The sequence below is a fragment of the Epinephelus moara genome, chromosome 19 (assembly GCF_006386435.1).
Source record: "Epinephelus moara isolate mb chromosome 19, YSFRI_EMoa_1.0, whole genome shotgun sequence".
Lineage (NCBI taxonomy): Eukaryota > Metazoa > Chordata > Actinopteri > Perciformes > Serranidae > Epinephelus > Epinephelus moara.
In genome coordinates this window covers 3,237,101-3,256,877 of record NC_065524.1, presented here as the reverse complement: position 1 = coordinate 3,256,877, position 19,777 = coordinate 3,237,101, and the positions used below count along the sequence as shown (strand labels likewise).

The 19,777-nt window shown below is 42.7% G+C and overlaps 1 protein-coding gene across 2 annotated transcripts in view; it reads right to left on the bottom strand.

Annotated features, from left to right (window-relative positions):
* The window catches only part of zswim8 (zinc finger, SWIM-type containing 8), a 113,818-nt gene that overhangs the window by 15,667 nt on the left and 78,374 nt on the right, over positions 1-19,777 (bottom strand). For both annotated transcript variants that reach the window (XM_050070661.1, XM_050070660.1), the window contains exons 16-25: positions 15,631-15,940; positions 15,190-15,345; positions 14,746-14,968; positions 13,495-13,784; positions 13,016-13,239; positions 8,609-9,106; positions 7,010-7,187; positions 6,678-6,851; positions 6,454-6,573; positions 2,675-2,853 (exon numbers count right to left, since the gene is read on the bottom strand). In XM_050070661.1, the coding sequence (XP_049926618.1) occupies positions 2,675-2,853; positions 6,454-6,573; positions 6,678-6,851; positions 7,010-7,187; positions 8,609-9,106; positions 13,016-13,239; positions 13,495-13,784; positions 14,746-14,968; positions 15,190-15,345; positions 15,631-15,940 (2,352 nt within the window). The remainder of the gene's footprint in view (positions 1-2,674; positions 2,854-6,453; positions 6,574-6,677; positions 6,852-7,009; positions 7,188-8,608; positions 9,107-13,015; positions 13,240-13,494; positions 13,785-14,745; positions 14,969-15,189; positions 15,346-15,630; positions 15,941-19,777) is intronic.

The following is a 19,777-nucleotide window of genomic DNA, read 5'->3' as shown; positions in this document are numbered from 1 at the left end:
CTATAGTGAGGTTATTGTAATTATTAGGTTCAAATTTATTTCATATGTATAGATGCCTAATGGCCATCCAATAAGATAAATGTTAAGATGTTGGTTGTGCCTGGATGAAGGATATTTTTATTTTATTTTTTCTTAATTTTTATTTTATTTTTTGTTTATTTTATTTTTCAGTTTTCCTCCCTGAGGGATTACCACCTTATTGTAGTCAGGGGGTTTGCGTGCCTCAGTGACCCTAAGAGCTATACCAGCAGGAGCTTAGTCTTCAGGTGAGACACCCAAGTTGGACAGGTCTTAAGGTAGAGGCCTGACAAAGTGCAATCCATTTCTTTAGGTTGGGGGTTGGACACACAGCTAACAACAACCCCATTCCATGTAGAAAACACTGTTATCAACAACAAAACAAGCGGTGAGCACATTTGAGACCACGGTGCTTTGACACCTTCTATAGGGCACTCACACAGCGTCCCCACATCCTGCGAGTGAGTGAGTGAGTGAGTGAGTGAGTGACCTTTATTTGTCAGCTCTACCTATGGCAAAAATGTGCTGGAGCATGATGCCCCTTCACATTTATGACCGCCCCCTCATATATCCCTGCCTAGAACCGGGCTTGGGGTCGGATCTGGCATCCCAATCCCCAACGCCTCCAATTGTGTGTGGCTGCTGGAAGGGCCCAAACCCCTGCTGAGCAGCGGTGTGGACCCCGTCAGGCATATCATAATAAATGCCAGAGCACCATCCACTTGTTTGCAGTACGACAATAGATGGAAGCTATTTTTCAACTGGTGTATGGGTCGGAGTGAAGACCCAATGCATTGCTCTGTGCCTACAATCCTTGAATTCTTGCAGTCCCTCCTAGACAATGGCCGCTCACCTTCTACTTTGAAAGTGTATGTGGCGGCCATATCGTGTCGACATGCTAGGGTCGACAACAGCACAGTGGGGAGCCACAGTCTGATGTCCCTCTTCTTGAAGGGGGCTCGGAGGGTGCTTCATCCAAGAGCCACGAGACCCCCAGCATGGGATCTTCCCCTGGTGCTGGATGCACTATGCAGGCTTCCCTTTGAACCCTTGGCACAGGCAGAGCTGAAGTGGGTGTCATATAAGGCCGCATTCCTCCTGGCCATTCCCTCGGCGAAGCGTGTCAGTGAGCTGCACGCTCTGTCTGTCAGTGACTCATGTCTGAGGTGGAAATCAGATGGATCAGGGGTCACTCTATGGCCGAACCCAGCGTTCCTCCCTAAGGTGCTGTCACGCTTGCACCTCAACCAGCTTATAAGGCTTGCACAGCTTGACCCTCCGTCAGGAGAGAGGGGTGACAAGTCAGAACTGTTGTGCCCAGTGCGGGCCCTAGGAGCATATATTGCAGCTACCACAAGCATTCGACAGTCAGAACAGCTCTTCCTCTGCTATGGTGGCCCTAGCAAGGGTTGCGCTCTCTCTAAACAGCGTCTGTCACACTGGATTGTGGATGTCATCCGCAATGTATATGGGGCGAGTAATCGTCCCTTGCCATCCGGTGTGAGGTGCCACTCTACCAGGAGTGTCTCCACATCTTGGGCGGCCCTGAGAGGAGTATCCCTGGAGGACATTTGTGCTGCTGTCTCATGGGCATCACCAGACACTTTCTCCAGGTTCTACAGGGTGAATGTTGCCACTCCCCATCCACTGGGTGTGGTCCTGTTACCAGAATCCTCAGATTCTACTCATTGAGGTTTGTAATCTGGATTCTTCGTGACTTTGCTGGTATGAGTCATTCAGTGCTTCAAACACCGCCTCTGGCAGACAGCAGGGATGAAATAGAACGAGAGTTACAAAATGTAACTACGGTTCTATGAATCCTGAATGACCACCAGAGCACTCTGTCACTCAGAATCCTTGTGTTCTCGCGAGAAGATTCTGTAGGAAATGATCCTCTGATGTCACCAGAAGATGTAGTCTCTTTCGGGTCATCCAGGGCTCACAGGTGACATTGTTGGTATACATACTCGAACTGCGCATGTGTGAAGGGGAATATTCAGTGCTTCAAGCAGCGCCTCTGGCAGTCATTTGGGATTCATATAACCATAGTTACATTCGTAACTTTCGTTTCAAGGCATACTTTCATATAAAAGTTTATGGTTATCATAGCGTGTACATTTGCTTATCAACAATATTGAAAAAAAAAAATGCAACTGGACATTGAATCTCTGCTTTATGTTAGTTATTTTCTAAGGGGATACTTTTTACACACTTCTATTAACAAAATAGTTTAAATTTTCAATTATAGTAATAAAATGTTTGTTTAATCAAAAATAACCCTTCCATTTTCATTCCTTCGAGGGTCATTCTGACTGATAATAATTTCAATTAATACTGCAATAGATGGTTATCGTACTGTGAAAATCTCATACAGTTGCAACCCTAATCAGATAATTAGTAATATTACCTGCAGAAGAAACTAAACCAAAGTATATCAGTATGCCATTTATTAACTCTCCATGTTGACATTGTTTCAGCTAGCCTATATACTACAACAGCATTATCAAATTCCTGAAATTTCATTACTGCTTTTGGTTTTGGTGTGCCACCCTAAGATTTTCAGTGGCCACATCTGGCCACCCATAGCAAAAAATTCTGGGGGTGCCACTGCCATCTAAGCCTTTATGAGTGCAATGAAGATGTAGAGGAGTCATACCTGCAGGTAGGCCTGTTGGCAGCGCTGGACGAGCTGGTGGAAAGCAGGTGTTCGAAGGTGGGCATGGATATGAGCGGGGTTCAGCCTCTGCAGAGCCTCCATGATGATTTCCTGAAGGACGAACGGACTGAGGACACCTTTTGCTGCTCCGACACAGAACTGGTAAACATAGTTGACTCCTTACAGGGTGGACAGGCAGGGAGAAGAAAGAAAAAGAAGTGGATATGTAGATAGGGAAAAGAGGAAGTGACGGTTAAGGAAGAGCAGACAGTCTGTAAAGTCTATTTTGAGTGTGTTCACTCAGACTTAAATTGAACTTGATGCAACATTCTGAAGTGACAAATAAGACAGTCATAGTATACAGACTGTGTACACATGCTTGGATGGACTGAAATCATTTTACTGAATTGGCCAATCCAGAAAATTCCACTGTTTGGCCATGGAAAGACTTGTTGCCTTGTCTGTGTGTTTAAGATCAATGTCCTGAAATTGGTATTGGTTTGTATAAAAAGTCCCATCAGTCCTACAATGTTCATCCAAAACAGATGTGAACACTATCAAACACCCTTATAGCTGAGACTCTACATGTTATCTCATAGCAGTAATGTGGACTTGAGTCACATGACTTGACTCAGCCTTAAGTCACAGTTTTGACTTGAAGATACTTGATACCATTCCCAAAGTCCAAATAATGTTATTCAAAAAGTGTGCCATATAGAGTTGGGTATAAGTACTCAAAGTACTCTAGTACTTTGAGTACTTTTTGCAGTAACGAGTAACCTAACGCGTTAGTTTGCTGTTTGAGTAATCAAATAGTACATTTTCAAACAAGACATCAGTTACTTCTGTTACTTTTAGAACGCTGGTCCTTCAGCTCCGAAACAGCAACGGCTGTCGTTTGGTTCTAATAACGGAGATAACGTTAAACCTATCAGTCTGAAAGAAGCCACAGAGCTTGTGGCTCGCTACGTGGTCGGAGAAATGCTGCCGTTGTCTACGGTGGAGTCTAAATAGGTGGAGCAGGACTCGCTGACAGACATATTTCAGACTCAGTACTTGCATTATGCCTGGTACACACTACACGCTGGTACTCACCAATTATCCCCGGTCGTCTTTCACGACATGTGTGATGTCATCGGGTTATTCTTGTCCTATTTTTATTACTTTCACTATTATTTGAGTCACTGCCAGAACTGTGTCTGTTCATGTGCCAGCCGACATGTTGTTGTAGTCACCTAAAAGCGTTGGCAGATGGCAGGAGCTACATTTGAAGTGCCATACGCCAAGCTCCTGTATCTTCCACAGGAAGTTCTGACAAATGTTTCAGAATAAAAGCCTATTTAGAAAATTGAGGGATTCTCTCAGCTGAGGTTATGAGGGGCTTTTAATTTGAAACAAGTCTTGAGTTTGAAATGACGGTGCGATATGTTAACTTTATAAAGACAACGGAGCGGATAAAAAGTAAATATATAAACACACAGAGGGATTAATAAATAACGGACCGTCTATAATGTAGTTTGTTTCAAATGAAGCTGGGAGCCTCTGCAGTTGTGGTGAGTAAAAGCCCCACCGCTATTTGTTAATGTTATTACTTTATGTCTGACCGTGAGGATGTGTTCTAGCGCTAATGACAGTAACGTTAACTCAGCGGATTGACAAAGTGCCCCTGCTGTTTCACACCATCATTTTCCCCTTTTACTCTGTGTGGTAACATCCCTAGAGGAAATATTAAAAATGCTGGGGTGTTGTTGTCATACAGTTGTCTACGGCAGCAGATCGTTCTGTGTTTCGACTGGTCAAAGTGATGGCTGTGATGGGAGAATTGGATCTCAGTGAAGGGCAAGTGGTCCATAACTTTAATTTTGGAGACAAAAAAATGTAGGCTTAGCGCCCTGTGGTCCATTGCCCAATAGGAAATGTAGAATACTCAAAAGTACTTTAAAAGTGCTTGAGTTACTTTTCTCAGGGAGTAACGCAGTAAAGTAACTTTTTTAAAAAGTAACGCAGTAACGTACTTTGATTACTTTTAAAGTAACCCTTACCCAACACTGGCCATGAATCCCACCGAATCCCATCATTTCCTAAATCAACTAAAGTTAATACTATTCAAGTTGACACTTCCCCAGATGACCCACTTTGTTTGAGCCAATCCAACAGTTGCAAGTTGCAAGTGAGAACCATGAAGAACTAAGCTGGGAAGAACTGAGCGCCAAGTAGAAAAAAGGATATCAAAGAATGTTCTGTTCACTTACAAAAACTATGCAGTGGTCAAAAAAAAAAAAAAAAAGAGCAACAGCATGTCAAATGTGCAGGTTGAAAATCACAGATGCAGACGCAACAACATGCAACAACAGACAATGGTAAGTCCAGACTACTATTAACAGTCAGTGAGCTTATGCTTAGATAACTTTAATTCAATAGCGACAAAACTTTTTAACAACTTGTTTTAATACATAAATACAAATTTCAACTAGAACTGCAAGCAGTTATGAACGGGGGCCAAGCCCCCCGTGCGACTCGGTCCCCGCGTCCCGCGGAGCCCATGGAAGTTGTCCCCGAAGGACGACGGGCTCTGGGCGAGCGCATGTTTATGAACGTGTCATTTAAAATGTGGAAGTTACAGGCAAAACTGCCTTTGCATCCGTTATAGCGCCACCTATAGACCGATTTGCGACGAATTTGGCACAAAGCCTCTGGATGACCTCGGGAACGAGTGACTTAAGTTTGATGTTGAAAGCATCTACTTTGAGCGAAATATGAAACAATGTGTGTTTTTTAGCTAGCAAAAAAGATTGTTTGGTTGTAACAAGCGCATTTTTTGGAGTGCCAAAATTCTTTTGATAACTTTTCATCAGACACATCTGGAGATTCTATGTGCAAAGTTTCAGGCAGGTGGCACTTAAAATGTAGGAGGAGTTCGAAAAAGTAGGTTTTGGACATGTGGCGAATTAGCAAAGAGAATGTGCAGCAGAAGTGGGCGGGGCCTGTGTCAGAAAACCCAGCTCTATCCAGGGAACACATGGATATAATGTTTGTGAAAGTGTCATTTAAAATGTGTAAGTTGCAGGCAAAAACGCGTTTGCATCCGTTATAGCGCCACCTAGTGGAGTACATGTGCAATTTTTGGTACGGAAGATCTGTGTCCTATTCTATATGTACCCTTAAAATTTCAAAGCCCTCAGCATAATAGTTTGGCTGAAATTAATGTTTGTTGTTTATCTTGTAATAAGCCACGCCCACATTGACCAGTCATGACCACCTTCAAGATATGACCTCAGAATTGGCCCTACATCATACCAACCGAATTTCATAGAAATCGGTGCAGCCATTCAAGAGATATAAACTTACCATATTTATAGCGCCCCCAGTTGCCAAAATTCGCCAAATTCGGCTCATACCCTCACAGTCTTATGCCAACCAATGATCTCAAATTTGGTGTTAATAGCATTTAGTTTGACCGAGATATCCAACAGTTTGCATTTTTATAGCTAGCTGTAGAAGTTTGTTTGTTAATAATTTGCGCATTTTTTGACCGAATAAAATTTGCTTTGCTGTCTGCTCATTCATACTCACAATTACTAAAACCCACTGTCATGACACTGTAATTGGTCTGTTACTACCTACAGCAGGGTACCTACCTAGCTAACTGAAGTAATTTTCCTGGTGTGTGCCTCAAGCCATACTCATGTATGTACTGGATGCCTTAACAATCCAAAAATCAGTTAACAAAACAAAAACACTCAAATCATCCCTCCATTATTGTCCATGTGCATGCTCACCTAGCCTCGCAGCCAGTCCCAGCAGCCATTTGACATCCTCCGTGTAAGGTGGGCTCCTGGAGAAGTTGTTTGGGTGGTCATTGTGAGCCCTCCTGCCCAGCATCTCTAATGCCAGCATGCCTTCACACAAAAGAACAATGGAGATTAAATGTGTCAAGTTAACCAATTGTACTATATGCACATTGTTTAGAGTAAAATATAATCATAGGACACAAACTCCTCACCAACTCTGTAGGCAGAGTGCAGGTAGTGCAGGCCCTGTTGGCTGATTGGCTGGCTATGCTGCTCGTCCTCTGCTGGGAAAGGAGTGCTGACCAATGAGCTGGGCTGGGAGGAAAGGGAGGGCAGAGATGCTCCCTGTATGGCCTGGATGGCGGGGCCCGAGTGGACGCTGCCTACTGTAAAACATGACAGGTACATCTGCCTGTTAGCATAGACAAACACACAATAACCCCTCCCATGGTACTGTGAGGTTTACCAATGTATAACGAGGTAGCCTCAGTTTAAAGATCTGGATTGAAACCCAGATGAAAAACACACAGTGAGTAGTCCTGACCTGCTACAGTAGTGCTGAGGGGCAGGCCAGTCTCAGCATGGTAGGGATGGACGGCAATCTGAGTCATGGATGGGACGGGGACACCAGGGAAGGTCACAGCTGTGGCTGCCATAGGTGGCTGGGGGCCAGTGGCCACTGAGAACGGGTACTGGGCACCAATAAAGGCCGGGTGCATTCCCTGAAGATATACAAACACAAACACACACACATATACTGAACTGTATATTCATGTGCACAAACAGTTAGCTTGAGTCAGCTGCACTCATACCATTACCATGAAAAGTACCGTAAAACTTCAATTAGTAGCCCGGGCAATTATTTGCTTAAATCAGTGAAATCAACAGGCCTATATGTGGGATAGGTATCTATATAGGTCAGGTCTTTAATTCCTTTGTCACAAAACTGTTGCTCAAAAAATGGGAAACCCAATAAAATTGTTTATTTAAACCAGTATAATTATTACTTTTCTAAAAATGAGGCTTTAGATAATAGATAAATTATGAATCATTAATTTGATCTAGCTCCGAGAGACAGCGAATCAGAGAGAGAGTGAGTTACAACAATCGAGAATTACAGCACCTGGTATACCAACACAACACCACTTTAGCCTGTTAAAACAATATTCACAACTTGAATTAATTTTTACTTAAAACCCTTTTGATTCTTTTGATCTAAGGACCCTTATAGACTAAAGGAATATGAATAACTTCCAGGGAGATCGGGAAAGGACACACAACTTGAGGTAGCAACAACCCAGTTTTAAACATTCAAAGAACTTTATCTGTCAAAATGTGTTGCCACGCCAGGTTAGTAAAAGGAATTGGGCATTAAATTGGGATTAGGCTTTATGTTGAAGTTTTATGGTAAAAGAAGTGTGAGAATATTTGCATAGCACAACAGCTATAAAGATTGATCTGCATGCCTCTAGTCATAGACATCATGCATTGTTGTAGAATTGTTAGGCAGGCTTCAGACATCTCAGAAAAGAAGATATTTTGTGGATGCTTCACAGACATCTTTCCCTCAGAAGCACAGATGGTCTATACAATTAGCAGTGTTTCAAGATTAGTGTCGCCAATTCAGTATCTGGCCAAATGTCTCCCTTCTGTTCCTGAGATAAATTGAGTAATGGACAGGAAAGTGTTCTTGCAGAACATTGTGATGTCACAGTCAAGTTGACCTTTGTGACCTTTTGGATATAAAATGTCATCATCATTATATCCTATTGGATATATGTGACGTTCTGTGATAATTAGCAAAGTAATTGTTTAGTAACATGTTTTGTGAGGTCACAGTGACTTTGACCTTTGACCACCACATTCTGATGTGTTCATACTTGACTCAAAGTGGATGTTTTTGCCAAATTTGAAGAAATACTATGTTTTGTATATGAATTTTGAAAAATACAACACTGTATTCAAACTAAAAATAAGTGCAGGAATAAATTATTTAATTACCTGCAAGCATTTATGGAGTTCTGAAGACAACATCGAAACTGAAATTTCAAATTGCAGTTGTGGACACATTTTAAGCTATTTCTAAACAAAATAAAAAGCCCACAGAAAGCCTAATGGTAGTGTATAGATAAGTGGTTCCAACCTGTGGATACGCAGCCCCAGCTACAGGGAAGACAGTGGGTCGGGGAACATGCTGCAGAGGGTGTCCAAGGTACTGGGGGGTGCAGACAGTTGGGAGATGAGCCTGAATGGTGGTGTAGGGGTGGAGGCCCTGGCTGTGGGGGTGAGCCATGGCCTGCCCGGGCATGGCATGGGACTGGTAGATGGTGGAGCCCACAGAGATGACAGGTACAACGGCTGCTGCAGTGACTGAGGCTGTGACTGTTGCCACCCCTGTAGACTCCATATTGGCTCCTGTGTCAAGGACAACACAGCTGGACTCCGGGGCCCTCCTGCCCGAGCCCCCGTTGGCCCCACAGCGCCCAGAAGTCTCCCGCTGCTGGCCTGCGCCCCCGCCTACTGACTGCTCATACAGCCAATACCACTGGTGAGCCACCTCAAACAGAACCTCAGGGTACACACCTCCACCCTTGGCTGCTTCCTCAACTGCCATGCAGGCCTTCTCAAGCATCACATTATCCTGGAGGGAGACAGGGACAGTCAGTGGACAGTTAGGGACAGAAATCATGTATCATCTTCTTTACTGGTTCTTTTTTCGACAGGTTTCAAAAACCTACTTACCTTTTTGTGAGCACTTAACCAACAAAAGAAACAATCGTGTCAATTGGCAATGGTGAGCTGTAATTTATATTGCCATTGCAATTTAATCAAATTCGAAAATTCGAAAAAGATTTAGCCTATGAAATGTATTTCATATTGTGGGGCAAGAGCTAATTTCAAGTTCAGATTTGATGTTCACACCACATGCAGGAATTAAAGATGGGCAAACAAGCACAGATTCACAAGAATACAGATGTTTTTTCATGATTGATCAATAGCAAACTACATCAGCAGCTGAAAAAGCAGAGATGTTATGTCTGCTGTTTTCATACCCTCTGTTCATACCCTTACCTGAAAACAAAGCTGAAATTCAGTGAGAATCTTATTGCATTTTATCCTTTTTCTTTCAAATTGAGATTGGCCAGAGTCCCATGTTGATGCTAATACCTAATGTTGGCCTGACAGGGTGGACCTGTGGCTGGTAGCAGCTGCTTATCAAAAGCCACAGCATCCCCTCAGACCCCATGCTCTTCCACAGGCACCCTGCTTAACTAACAAGAGGCAGAGGTGGGGGACTTGAGTCACATGATTCCAGCAAATTTGAGGGCTTGAGACTTGCTTGACTAACACATGATAGACTTGACTTGGTATTTATGACTTAAGACTTGACTAAGATTTGAGACGGATGACTTGAAAGGACTTGACCTTTTTATGTAACATTTGTATTTTTCTGGATATTGAGAAGTTAGGTTTTGTTTTTGAAACATGACGATGTCTCATCGGGGAGAGGACCCGCCAGCTGGTATTCATGCCTGCACTATGACAGCTCTGTCCTCCTGCACAGCTCTCCTCAGAGGAATGGCAGTATGTATGGCAGCATCATGAGCTGTGCTGTGTGCTTTTATTCAGTTCTACATGTGAATTAAGTTTTCAATAACTAATTTTGCATTAAACATGCTTGGTAACCAGCAACACACTGTCAGCTGAGGGCCGTTACACACACACACAGTCAACACTGTAGAGTGCAGATACATGCGCTGCAGACTGACATGCTCAGAATGTCTTCAATCTTATTTGTACAATGTTTTGATACTGCCACAGTCCATAACGACTGTCCCTGCCTGCTCTCCAAACGTAAGTTCAGTGTGTGCATTTGGAATGCACGATAATATCGGCATGTCATTGGAATTATCAGAATCAGCCTACATGCTTTTTCTTATTTTGCACAATGAATATAAATTCAAAAGCATTCTATTTCATGTCTCCATCTGCTGGTGGGCCATCAGGATAAGAGTATGCATGCATAATATGATGTTAATTCCACTGCAGAAGAGACTTGATGATCTCTAAAATTAGATGGGGAAAAAAGTGGATTTATCGATATCCGTATCGGGTATAGGTCAAATAAGTTGTTATATATCGGCATATCCGTTATAGGCAAAAAATCCGATATTGTGCATCCCTCGTGTGCGTGCCTATGTGCGCTTCTTGTTGTGACTTTAACAGTGCATAATGATCTTCCCCGCTCTCTCACAGCAGCAGGTATGTTATGTGAGTGGAGTCTTTTAGCCTGACCAGAGGGCTTGGAGCAGGAGAGGAAGTATTTAAATCCTTTACTTGAGTAAAAGTAACTAATACCGCCCTCTAAAAATACTCTATTACAAGTCAAATTCCTGCATTCAAAATGTTACTTAAGTAAAAGTATGTAAGTATAATCAGGAAAATGTACATCAAGTATTAAAGGCAAAAGTACTGTACTAAGAAAAATGTCCCCTGTGACTGTGATACTATTGATGATTCTGACCCATGCATTAATCTAAAAGCAGAATTTTATTGTTGTAGTTGGGTGAAGCTCCTTTTGAACTATTAACTAATTATTATTTTATTATGGGTTAATCTGCTTATTATTTTCTCCATTAACGATTGATTGTTTGGTTTGTAAGAATTCTGAAAATCATGAGAAATGTCACATTCACTCAAAGCCCAAAGAGACACCTTTACAATGTTTATTTTGTCCAACCCATTCAAACCTCAGTACTAAAACTATTAATTACTACCTAGTAAAAGTACCACAAAAATCCTGACATTTGTGAAGCTGGAACCATAACATGTTTTTGAATGAAAAAATTACAAAGGATTATCAAAATAGTTGCCAATCAATTTTCTGTCAATTCATGAAGTGACTCATAGTTCCAGCTTTACTTGTACATTTTCATATATTTTGTGTGCAAAAGCTGTCAGATTAACGTAGTGGAGTTGAAGGGATGAGAAAAAAAACTCAGATTTCTATTACAGTACCTGAGTAATTGTATTTAGTTAAATTTCACCACTGGGTGCAGCTTATGTTATCTTTATGACTTTGTAAGTATGATTTGACTTGCAGCAGGAACTCAACTTGACTTTCACCACAGTGACTTGGGACTTGTTTGAGACTTGCACATGTGTGACTTACGCAGGATTTATACTTCTGCGTTGACTCCACGCCGTACTCTGCATCAACGCAGAGCCTACACCGTAGCCTACGCTGTAGCCTGACATGTACCTCTCTAGAAATGTAACTTCATGTCGCAGCAAGGCAGACCTCCTGACATTTTTTGTAAGCTGAAAACCATTTCCCTCAGAGGAAATGAAGCTTTTATTTACTTTTATTTCACAGATAATAAAAAATTGAGAAGACAATAAAGCCCCCACAAAATAGCATTTTAAGTCTTGTGTCTGATTTATCCTGGCCTCATGTAAGTAGAGCAAATCTCTGCTTGTTGCCAGGCTAATTTATACAGTGTAAAATGCTGTAGGCTTGTGCTAATAATGTTAGCATGTTGTATTTGTTTGGAAAATGTGTTTAGTGTAAGAGTTGTTTTGTTGTTGAACCTTGTGATTTGTAATGGAGCCGAATTTTGTAAGGCTACATTTGTTAAATGTTGCTGTTTTCCCTGGCTTCATAGAAGTAGAGGAAATCTCCACTAGGCTAATTTATACAATGCAAAATGCCATAGGCTTGTGCTAATAACATTAGCACGTTCTATTTGTGGAGAAAATGTGTCCAGCAACAGACGAGTGCTTTGTCTGTGAATTCTGCCAGTTATAATGAAGCCGATTTGTGTATTTGTGTTTGAAATTGTCTCTATTAAGCCATGTTTATTGTATGTTTTAGGTATATTTTGAATCAACTAAACTTTACAGCAATTCGCCAGAAACCCCACCAACAACTGGTGTTTTGGAGGTGTACCTGCAGAGTGACACAGACACACCACTACACAAGTATAAATGCTTGCAACGGCGTAGACTCTGCACAGAGCTGACGTGTAAGTATAAATCCGCCTTTACTCCCACCTCTGAGGAGAGGTTCCTGTTAGAGCGTCAGAGCCATAATCATTAACCTGTCTCTGTTCTTCCTCTGCAGCCACACAGCTTCCTTTCCATTCCATTCTAATGAAGATTAGATGAAGCTCAGTCTTCAATTCCAAATGCTTCTGCTTCTGTTTTCATGATACAACTGATTCTCACTATGACTTTTATTATCCTCCTTAGCATTCTTGTATTTATTTTACTTTCACTCTCTTTCCTCTTCGTCACACCTCACTCATACTAACGTTTTGTAGTACATATGACACCTTGACACAAATATATAATAAAAGCAAGTGTTTTGCACTTGGCATTTACCCAGTTAATTAGATAACTGACCAAATCAATTACTACGTTTCACACTACAAATTACATTAAAAAGTTTTTTTTTTTAATATCTTTTCATCTTAAGGATCAAGCACACAACAAACACACTGACAGGGCTGATCAGTTATTCTGAACTGTAGACTCACTCCCACAGTACCTGCTCTTTGCACTGCACTAGGGCTCTCTGGATTTCATTAGGATTGAGGGCATGAGCATGGGGCAGACAGCTCAGGGCCAGCTCTGCTGCTGCCCGTACCATGTTGGGGTCCCTGGCTCGTGATGCTCGGTCAGCAAGGGATGCCACCTCTGGAGGAGTGAGGTGACCGTCCCAACACTCCACCAAAATGTTGAGGGCAGCACTGCCAATCTCCATGGCCTGACCTAAGAGAAGGAGAGAGGACACAGTATGTGGGCAGGAAGGAAAGCAAAGACAGGACACTGGATTTGAATACAGGGACGGAGATGGATAGAGCCTTCTGCCCATACTCTGTGTTTATTTCATCTGTATTTGTGCATGTTTCCCGAAAGCTTGTAGATATGGACGAAACAGAGCAGTACCACCGGAGACCCCCCCCCCCCCCCGCCAACACACACACACACACACACACACACACACACTCACACACTCCCTCTCACCGGTGATCCACGACACATGGGAGGAGTAGGTCCTAGACAGCCAGTTGGGTGAGACAAAGTTGTGGAGGCCAAGAGCATAGAGGCCAATCTCAAAGGCACAGAGGTGCAGGTTTCTGTGGGGCCCTTGGTGTCCCCCGCTGGCTGACGGCTGGGTGAAAATGGAGGTGGAGGAGTTTCCTCCGGCTTTGATCAGCACAGTCTTGGCCAGCTCAAAGTAAAAATGGGCTGCTGCCTCTGATGGCTGGTTGGGTACATGGGGGGCGTGGCACTCTGGACGTCGCCCTTTGTACCTGATCACAGAGAAATATACGACATATGATTTAGAATGAATCTTTACTGTTTAGAACAGAGACCTAAATAGATCTACTGTAAATCAGATTTGTTTTCAGGAACACCTGCTCAACAAAGGCAGGCCTGGACATTTTTCCAACTTAGATTTACCTAATTTCTCATTAACATTTTTATTGCTTGACTGTACCGGTACCTGAGGCCTCCTACTTATTACATGCATTAGGACTCTGTATTTGGAATTTTGCTCTCCTGTTTGTTATGTTAACTGTCTCCTTTCATTGACAAAAAAAATCTAGAATTATCGCCAAGTGGTTGTATGCCTCCGCACACCAGTCAAGTTGCAATTACATTTTACATCCATGTCTATGAGAACACAAATCCTCACGTTACAAAAACATGGATGCTTCACACACATCATCCGCTGGCAGCGCAGAAGATCTATACAATCAGCACAATTTCAAAGTGGACACCCAAGATTAGTGTCACCAATTCAGTGTCTGACCAAATGTCTCCCCTTCTGTTCCTGAGACATGATGTTGAATGATGGCCAAAAAACTGTTTTTGCAGAACATAAAGATATCATAGTGAAGTTGACCGTTGACCTCTTTAATATGAAAAGCCATCACTTCATCATTATATCATATTAGACATTTGTGTAAAATTTTAGCACATGAATTCTTGAGTCATGGCCAAAAACATGATTTATGAGGTTGCAGCGACCTTGACCTTTGACCTCCAAACACCATATTCTAATCAGTTCATTCTTGGGTCCAAGTGGATGTCTGCTGAATTTGAAGAAATTCTCCCAAGGTGTTCTTGAGATATTGCGTTCGTGTAAATGGAAGATACGGATGTACAGATGTACAACTGAAAGGTGCTTATAGAAAAGTTATGGCTAATTAGCACAAGCACAAATAACATTGCTGGATTGAATGTAATGAGGAGGAAAAGCATTTTTACCTGCTGGTGTCGGTGTTCTTAGCTCTGGCCCCGCCACCTGCCCTCCGAGAGCCACTAGAGGAGGAGGAGCCGAGTGAATCAGACGATGAACTGCTGATGCTGTCACTGTCCTGGCCCCGCCCCCAAGATGTTGCTGCCCAGCCACCCCGGAGCGGCCGCCGGCTGAGGGTAGGGGAACTGTCTGAAGTTGTCTCAGGGGCACTGCTGTCAATACTTGCCATGCCTGTCAAAACAGCATGCACTTCACCTCACTATTATGTGTACTTGTTTTTTATGTTAAGCTTTTTCAAAAATACCACAAATATGACCCAAGCTAAAAATCAGCACTGCCTGTCTGATTATGTGGATTTAAGTGAAGTTAAGTTAATTCTGTGACGTGTATGTAGTGACAGTGTTACAGGAAGCTGTGCTCTGTTTAAAGAATGTAGACATTTTTGAGTTTACCCGTGTGTTTCTTCTTCTGCCGGACAGGTGAGCCCCAGCAGCGCTGGCTGTATCCACAGCGCGCCCCCAGCGCCAGCCGACTTGGCACTGTGGATTCCAGCTTAAATGGAGCTGTGTCATTCTGCTGGTCACTTGATGAAGGAGGTCCATCTGACACTGCAGGGGAAGACGTGTTAGCACAATGGGATTACATTATGCATAATAGCACAGGATATCTAGGTTTCAGAAATGTAAACTCAGATCAAAGCGGTTATTTCATTTGATTTGAAGATTTAATTGATGACTTTAAAACTACATGGGCTGGCTCTAAGTTACTCTGCTGAACTGCTGCTCACCCATGAGCCAGAGTGTCTAATACCTATAAGAAAGCTGCTCTGGATGCTCTACAGTATAGTATGACATGGCACCCAGAGATGGGGTGGCAGGGGTGGAGGTTCTCACCATGCTCCCTGTTCTCAGCAGCGCTCTCTCCTGCTGTACTGTTCTGCACTGGGTTCAGTTCAGCCTGATGAGCCACCTCTTCACCAGCCACTGTCACAGCGGAGGAAGAGGGCGGCCCAGTGGTCGCAGATGAAGATGTGGGGGCATGTTTGGAGACACCCCCGGTGGCCCCGCTCACCCCACTGTGGCTGGCAACAGTGTGTTTGGATGGGCTGCGCTGGCTACTAGCAGCTGGCTTGCTGGAGTAGAAGGAGCTTAGAGTCTGGGGCTTGTGGGTCTGACTCTCCCTGTCCAACAATTTATCAAGTATCTGAGGATGGAACGAGGGGTCAGGAGAGAGACACACGGAAAGGAGTAACACAGGGAGTGAGAGACAAGAAAGAAAGAGAAAGGAGAGTTCATTCAAGAAACAGGTAGAGAAACTTCTCTTCTTAAACTCCAGTCTTGGTAATTGCTGAAACACATCTGTTATGTGAGTGTGACTATGAGGTTGCCTGATTTTAGGAGACATTCACAGTTTGTGTTTAGAACATCTGAATTTAACAACTGCATTGTTGAACTATCAAATACCCCTCCCTGCAATGTGCAGTTCAGGGCAGTGCTCAACACCAGTGGAGTCAAACATTGAACTCCACCCACGTTGAGCATGTTTGACTTACTCAACAGCACCACCTGAAGGTGGACATCAATCCCTCATGAAGTACTACATTGTGAACACACTGCAGCCTTGAAAACACATTACGCTGGTACCATATATTTGTAATATAATCCCTACCTGTCATAGAACATTGGCTGCATACAAAGAAATAAGGACGCAATTACAAATTGATTACAGGCTGTGGGATAAACCCAGGGGGCTGAGAGTCAAGCCAGGGCCCACAGAACATGCTGGAGGTTTTACCGGGGCTGGAGAGGCAGTCATAGCGAGGAGAGCCAAGACCTACAGAGCCTGTTGGAGGCTCTAAATCCAGGGGTGTGTGGACTCTTGCACTCCCTCTGGTTCTCCAACATGCTCTGTGGGCCCTGGCTCTCCTCTTACCTTCAGCAAGCCCTGCTGACCAAAGCTGTGCTACGCTCCTCTGTCATAGAAGGGTGGGAGGTTGGCAGGGTTTGCGCCCACGGCCTTTGGCTTTCCTTCAGTGTCCACATACCCCTGGATGTGGAGCTGTGGACTTGTGTCCATTTTTTCAGAGATTTCAAAGGGCAGGACTTGGTGAGGAAAGTAGTGGGATCCATTATAAAACATACATTCATCAAATTCAGAGCTCCATATTGCTATTTTCCAAGCTACTGTAGTCGTATTCTGTTGCGATGAACCGTACTGCACCCCGTAGTCCCTCCATCTCACTACCCATATGAGACTACTTGGCTGTGGAGAGCAGACAGCAGCTTTGGCGATGCACCTTAAGTTATCGGCTGTAGCAACTCCAATTCCGCCAGCGCAAACCCCAACTACCCGCTGGATTTGCAAGCTTCTGTTGTTCTAATTACACAGGTCAGACCCAGCGCAGCCGCTGGCCACCAAGCTCCTGTGACCCCTGGCAGTGGGTTAGCTGGTTAGCTCAGGCTGAATTTGAGTTGGTACTGTAAGTCCGTCTCTGCCTCAGTAGAGGAGCTGGTCGCTCTCCTCAAAGCAAAAATAGTCTCATAGGCCAAGAGAGGGGCGAAGAGAAACTGCAGAGTAGCAGCTAGCTGACTAGCAGCTAATGCAGTCGGGATTGCTAATGCAGGGCGCCACTCAACGTTTGAATCTGCCCATGTTGAGCGCAGCACAGAATTGCACACTGCAGTGAGGCTCTTCTTGAATCACTCAATATGATTTGTTTAGGTAAGCAACACCGAATATCCTGAGTTACAAAATCATTCAGTAAATACTGTGTGTTGGATGTATGTATTGTTATGTTGTTGTCAAAACAGCATACACGGTTTTTCTGTCAACAGTCAGTCTTCTTTTCATTTGTTCAACTGTCATGGAGTAAATGTAGGTTTCAGTGTCTGGTAGAGCCTGGACAACCATGTCATACAAACTAGCTTGGGAGGAACACAGAGGAGGTCACAATAACTAGTGCAAACACAGAACACAATATATAATATACATACAATATGTGTTACAGTGAATTATTGAATCTGCTTAGTGAATTCTTTGGCCACTGGGGGGCAGGATATCATGCTGCCAACACAAAACTGACAATATCACTTTATTTCACTGATTCATTTCTTAAGGACAACACATATTAACCAGCTTTCTGTAAATATGCCAGTGTCTACCAACCAGCTAATTTTCACCTGCAGTCCTGCTACGACCAATGAAGTTACAGGTGGAGAAATACAATATTGCATTACAAACTTGACATGATGGCCTTGTTAGCACACAGTTGTATATTCACAGCAGACACAGAGCAACATTGGTCTTTATTTGGAGTTTTATGTCTTATAAAGTCCTTTTAGCTCTGCTTTGGTCACCATCAGCTCCTAAAAAAATGATCTGCCACTTTTGCTGCTGAATGCCCCATTATGCTCACCAGCTAGTCATTAAAACCTCGTTTCCACCAAACACTTTCAGTAGAGTACCTCTGGAAGGAAAAGTAACCCTTCAGACATGGTACCAAGACTAGGACTGGGGATCACCACTTATTTCCTGAATCAATTCAACTTTTGATTCACAAGGTCACAATTCCATCTAATTCGATATGATATCAATTTGGTGGGGCTATTTCAGTTACAATACCAATTTTTGCTAGAATGTGAAAGAGATTTTCAGAGAGCTAATGCTGTAAATTCTGCACGGAATTATTAAAAACAAAAAAGAAGAAATTCAGAACAGGATTGACACTGATTATTTTATAACTAAATGCTTCTAGAGCAGCAACAGTAATATTAAAACAGCAAAGTCAAAATATAAACTAATATCTCACAAAATATCTCACTGGAAACACATCTAAAATGTCAATAAAATGAATCACACTCATGACATCACAATACTGAGTTAAGTTTACAAAGAATTAAGAACACAGACATCAGTCAGTATCAGTCCTGCTGTCCTCTGTGCTCCTCCCTCTGCTGCTGAGGAGAGTCACTGCCTGCAGGTCACGTTACAGCTGGTAAGTGTTAAGATACATGACAAACTGAGCTAACCCATTAAACACAAACAGTTGTTGTTGTTGTTTCATCTTGTTAGTAACGATTTGCTAGTAGCTGGAAAGCACTCTGTGCTCGTTTAAAATATAATATTAGCTAGAGATGTACCGATACCACTTTTTCCTTCCCGATACCGATTCCGATCCCTGAACTTTAGGTATCTGCCGATACCAAGTACCGATCCGATATCAGCGCGTAAAATAAAAATGGATGGGATATGAATTGTTTTATGTTTCAACTCCTAAAACTCTATGTAAAATATTAAGAAATGAATACATAATAGTAGAATGAATGCCATAAAACTTTTTTTTATTATTATTATTATCCAGTGTTGACATAGATCAAGACACAGGTTAAGGTGCAGCCACACAATTTGGTAAAAAAAAAAAGACATTTTAAAGGCTACAGTAGAATGTAGGGCTTGTATTAACAAATACAAAAATTTTCAACAGATGACTTAAAGTAAGAAAATTAAAAAATAGTGGCGGGGCTTTTCCTCACCACAACTACAGAGGCTACCAGCTGCATTGAAACAGATTACATTATAAAAGGGCCATTATTTATTAATCCCTCTGTGTTTTTATATATTTACTTTTTATCCGCTCCCGTTGCCTTGATAAAGTTAATACATAGCGCCGTCATTTCAAACTCAACACTTCCAGAACTTGTTTCAAATTAAAAGCCCCTTATAACCTCGGCTGAGAGAATCCCTCCATTTTCTAAATAGGCTTTTATTGTGAAACATTTGTAGGAATTTGGTTGTGGAGGATACAGTAGCTTGTATGTTTACATGCGGCACTTCAAATGGAGCTCCTGCCGTCTGCTGGCGCTTTTTACGTTACTACAACAACATTTCGGCTGGCACTGAATAAAAATAGGACAAGAATAACCCGATGACATCACACATGTCATGAAAGACGACCAGGGATAATTACATCACACATGTCATGAAAGACGACCAGGGATAATTGGTGAGTACCATCGTGTAGTCTGTCATGTCTGTCGGCCA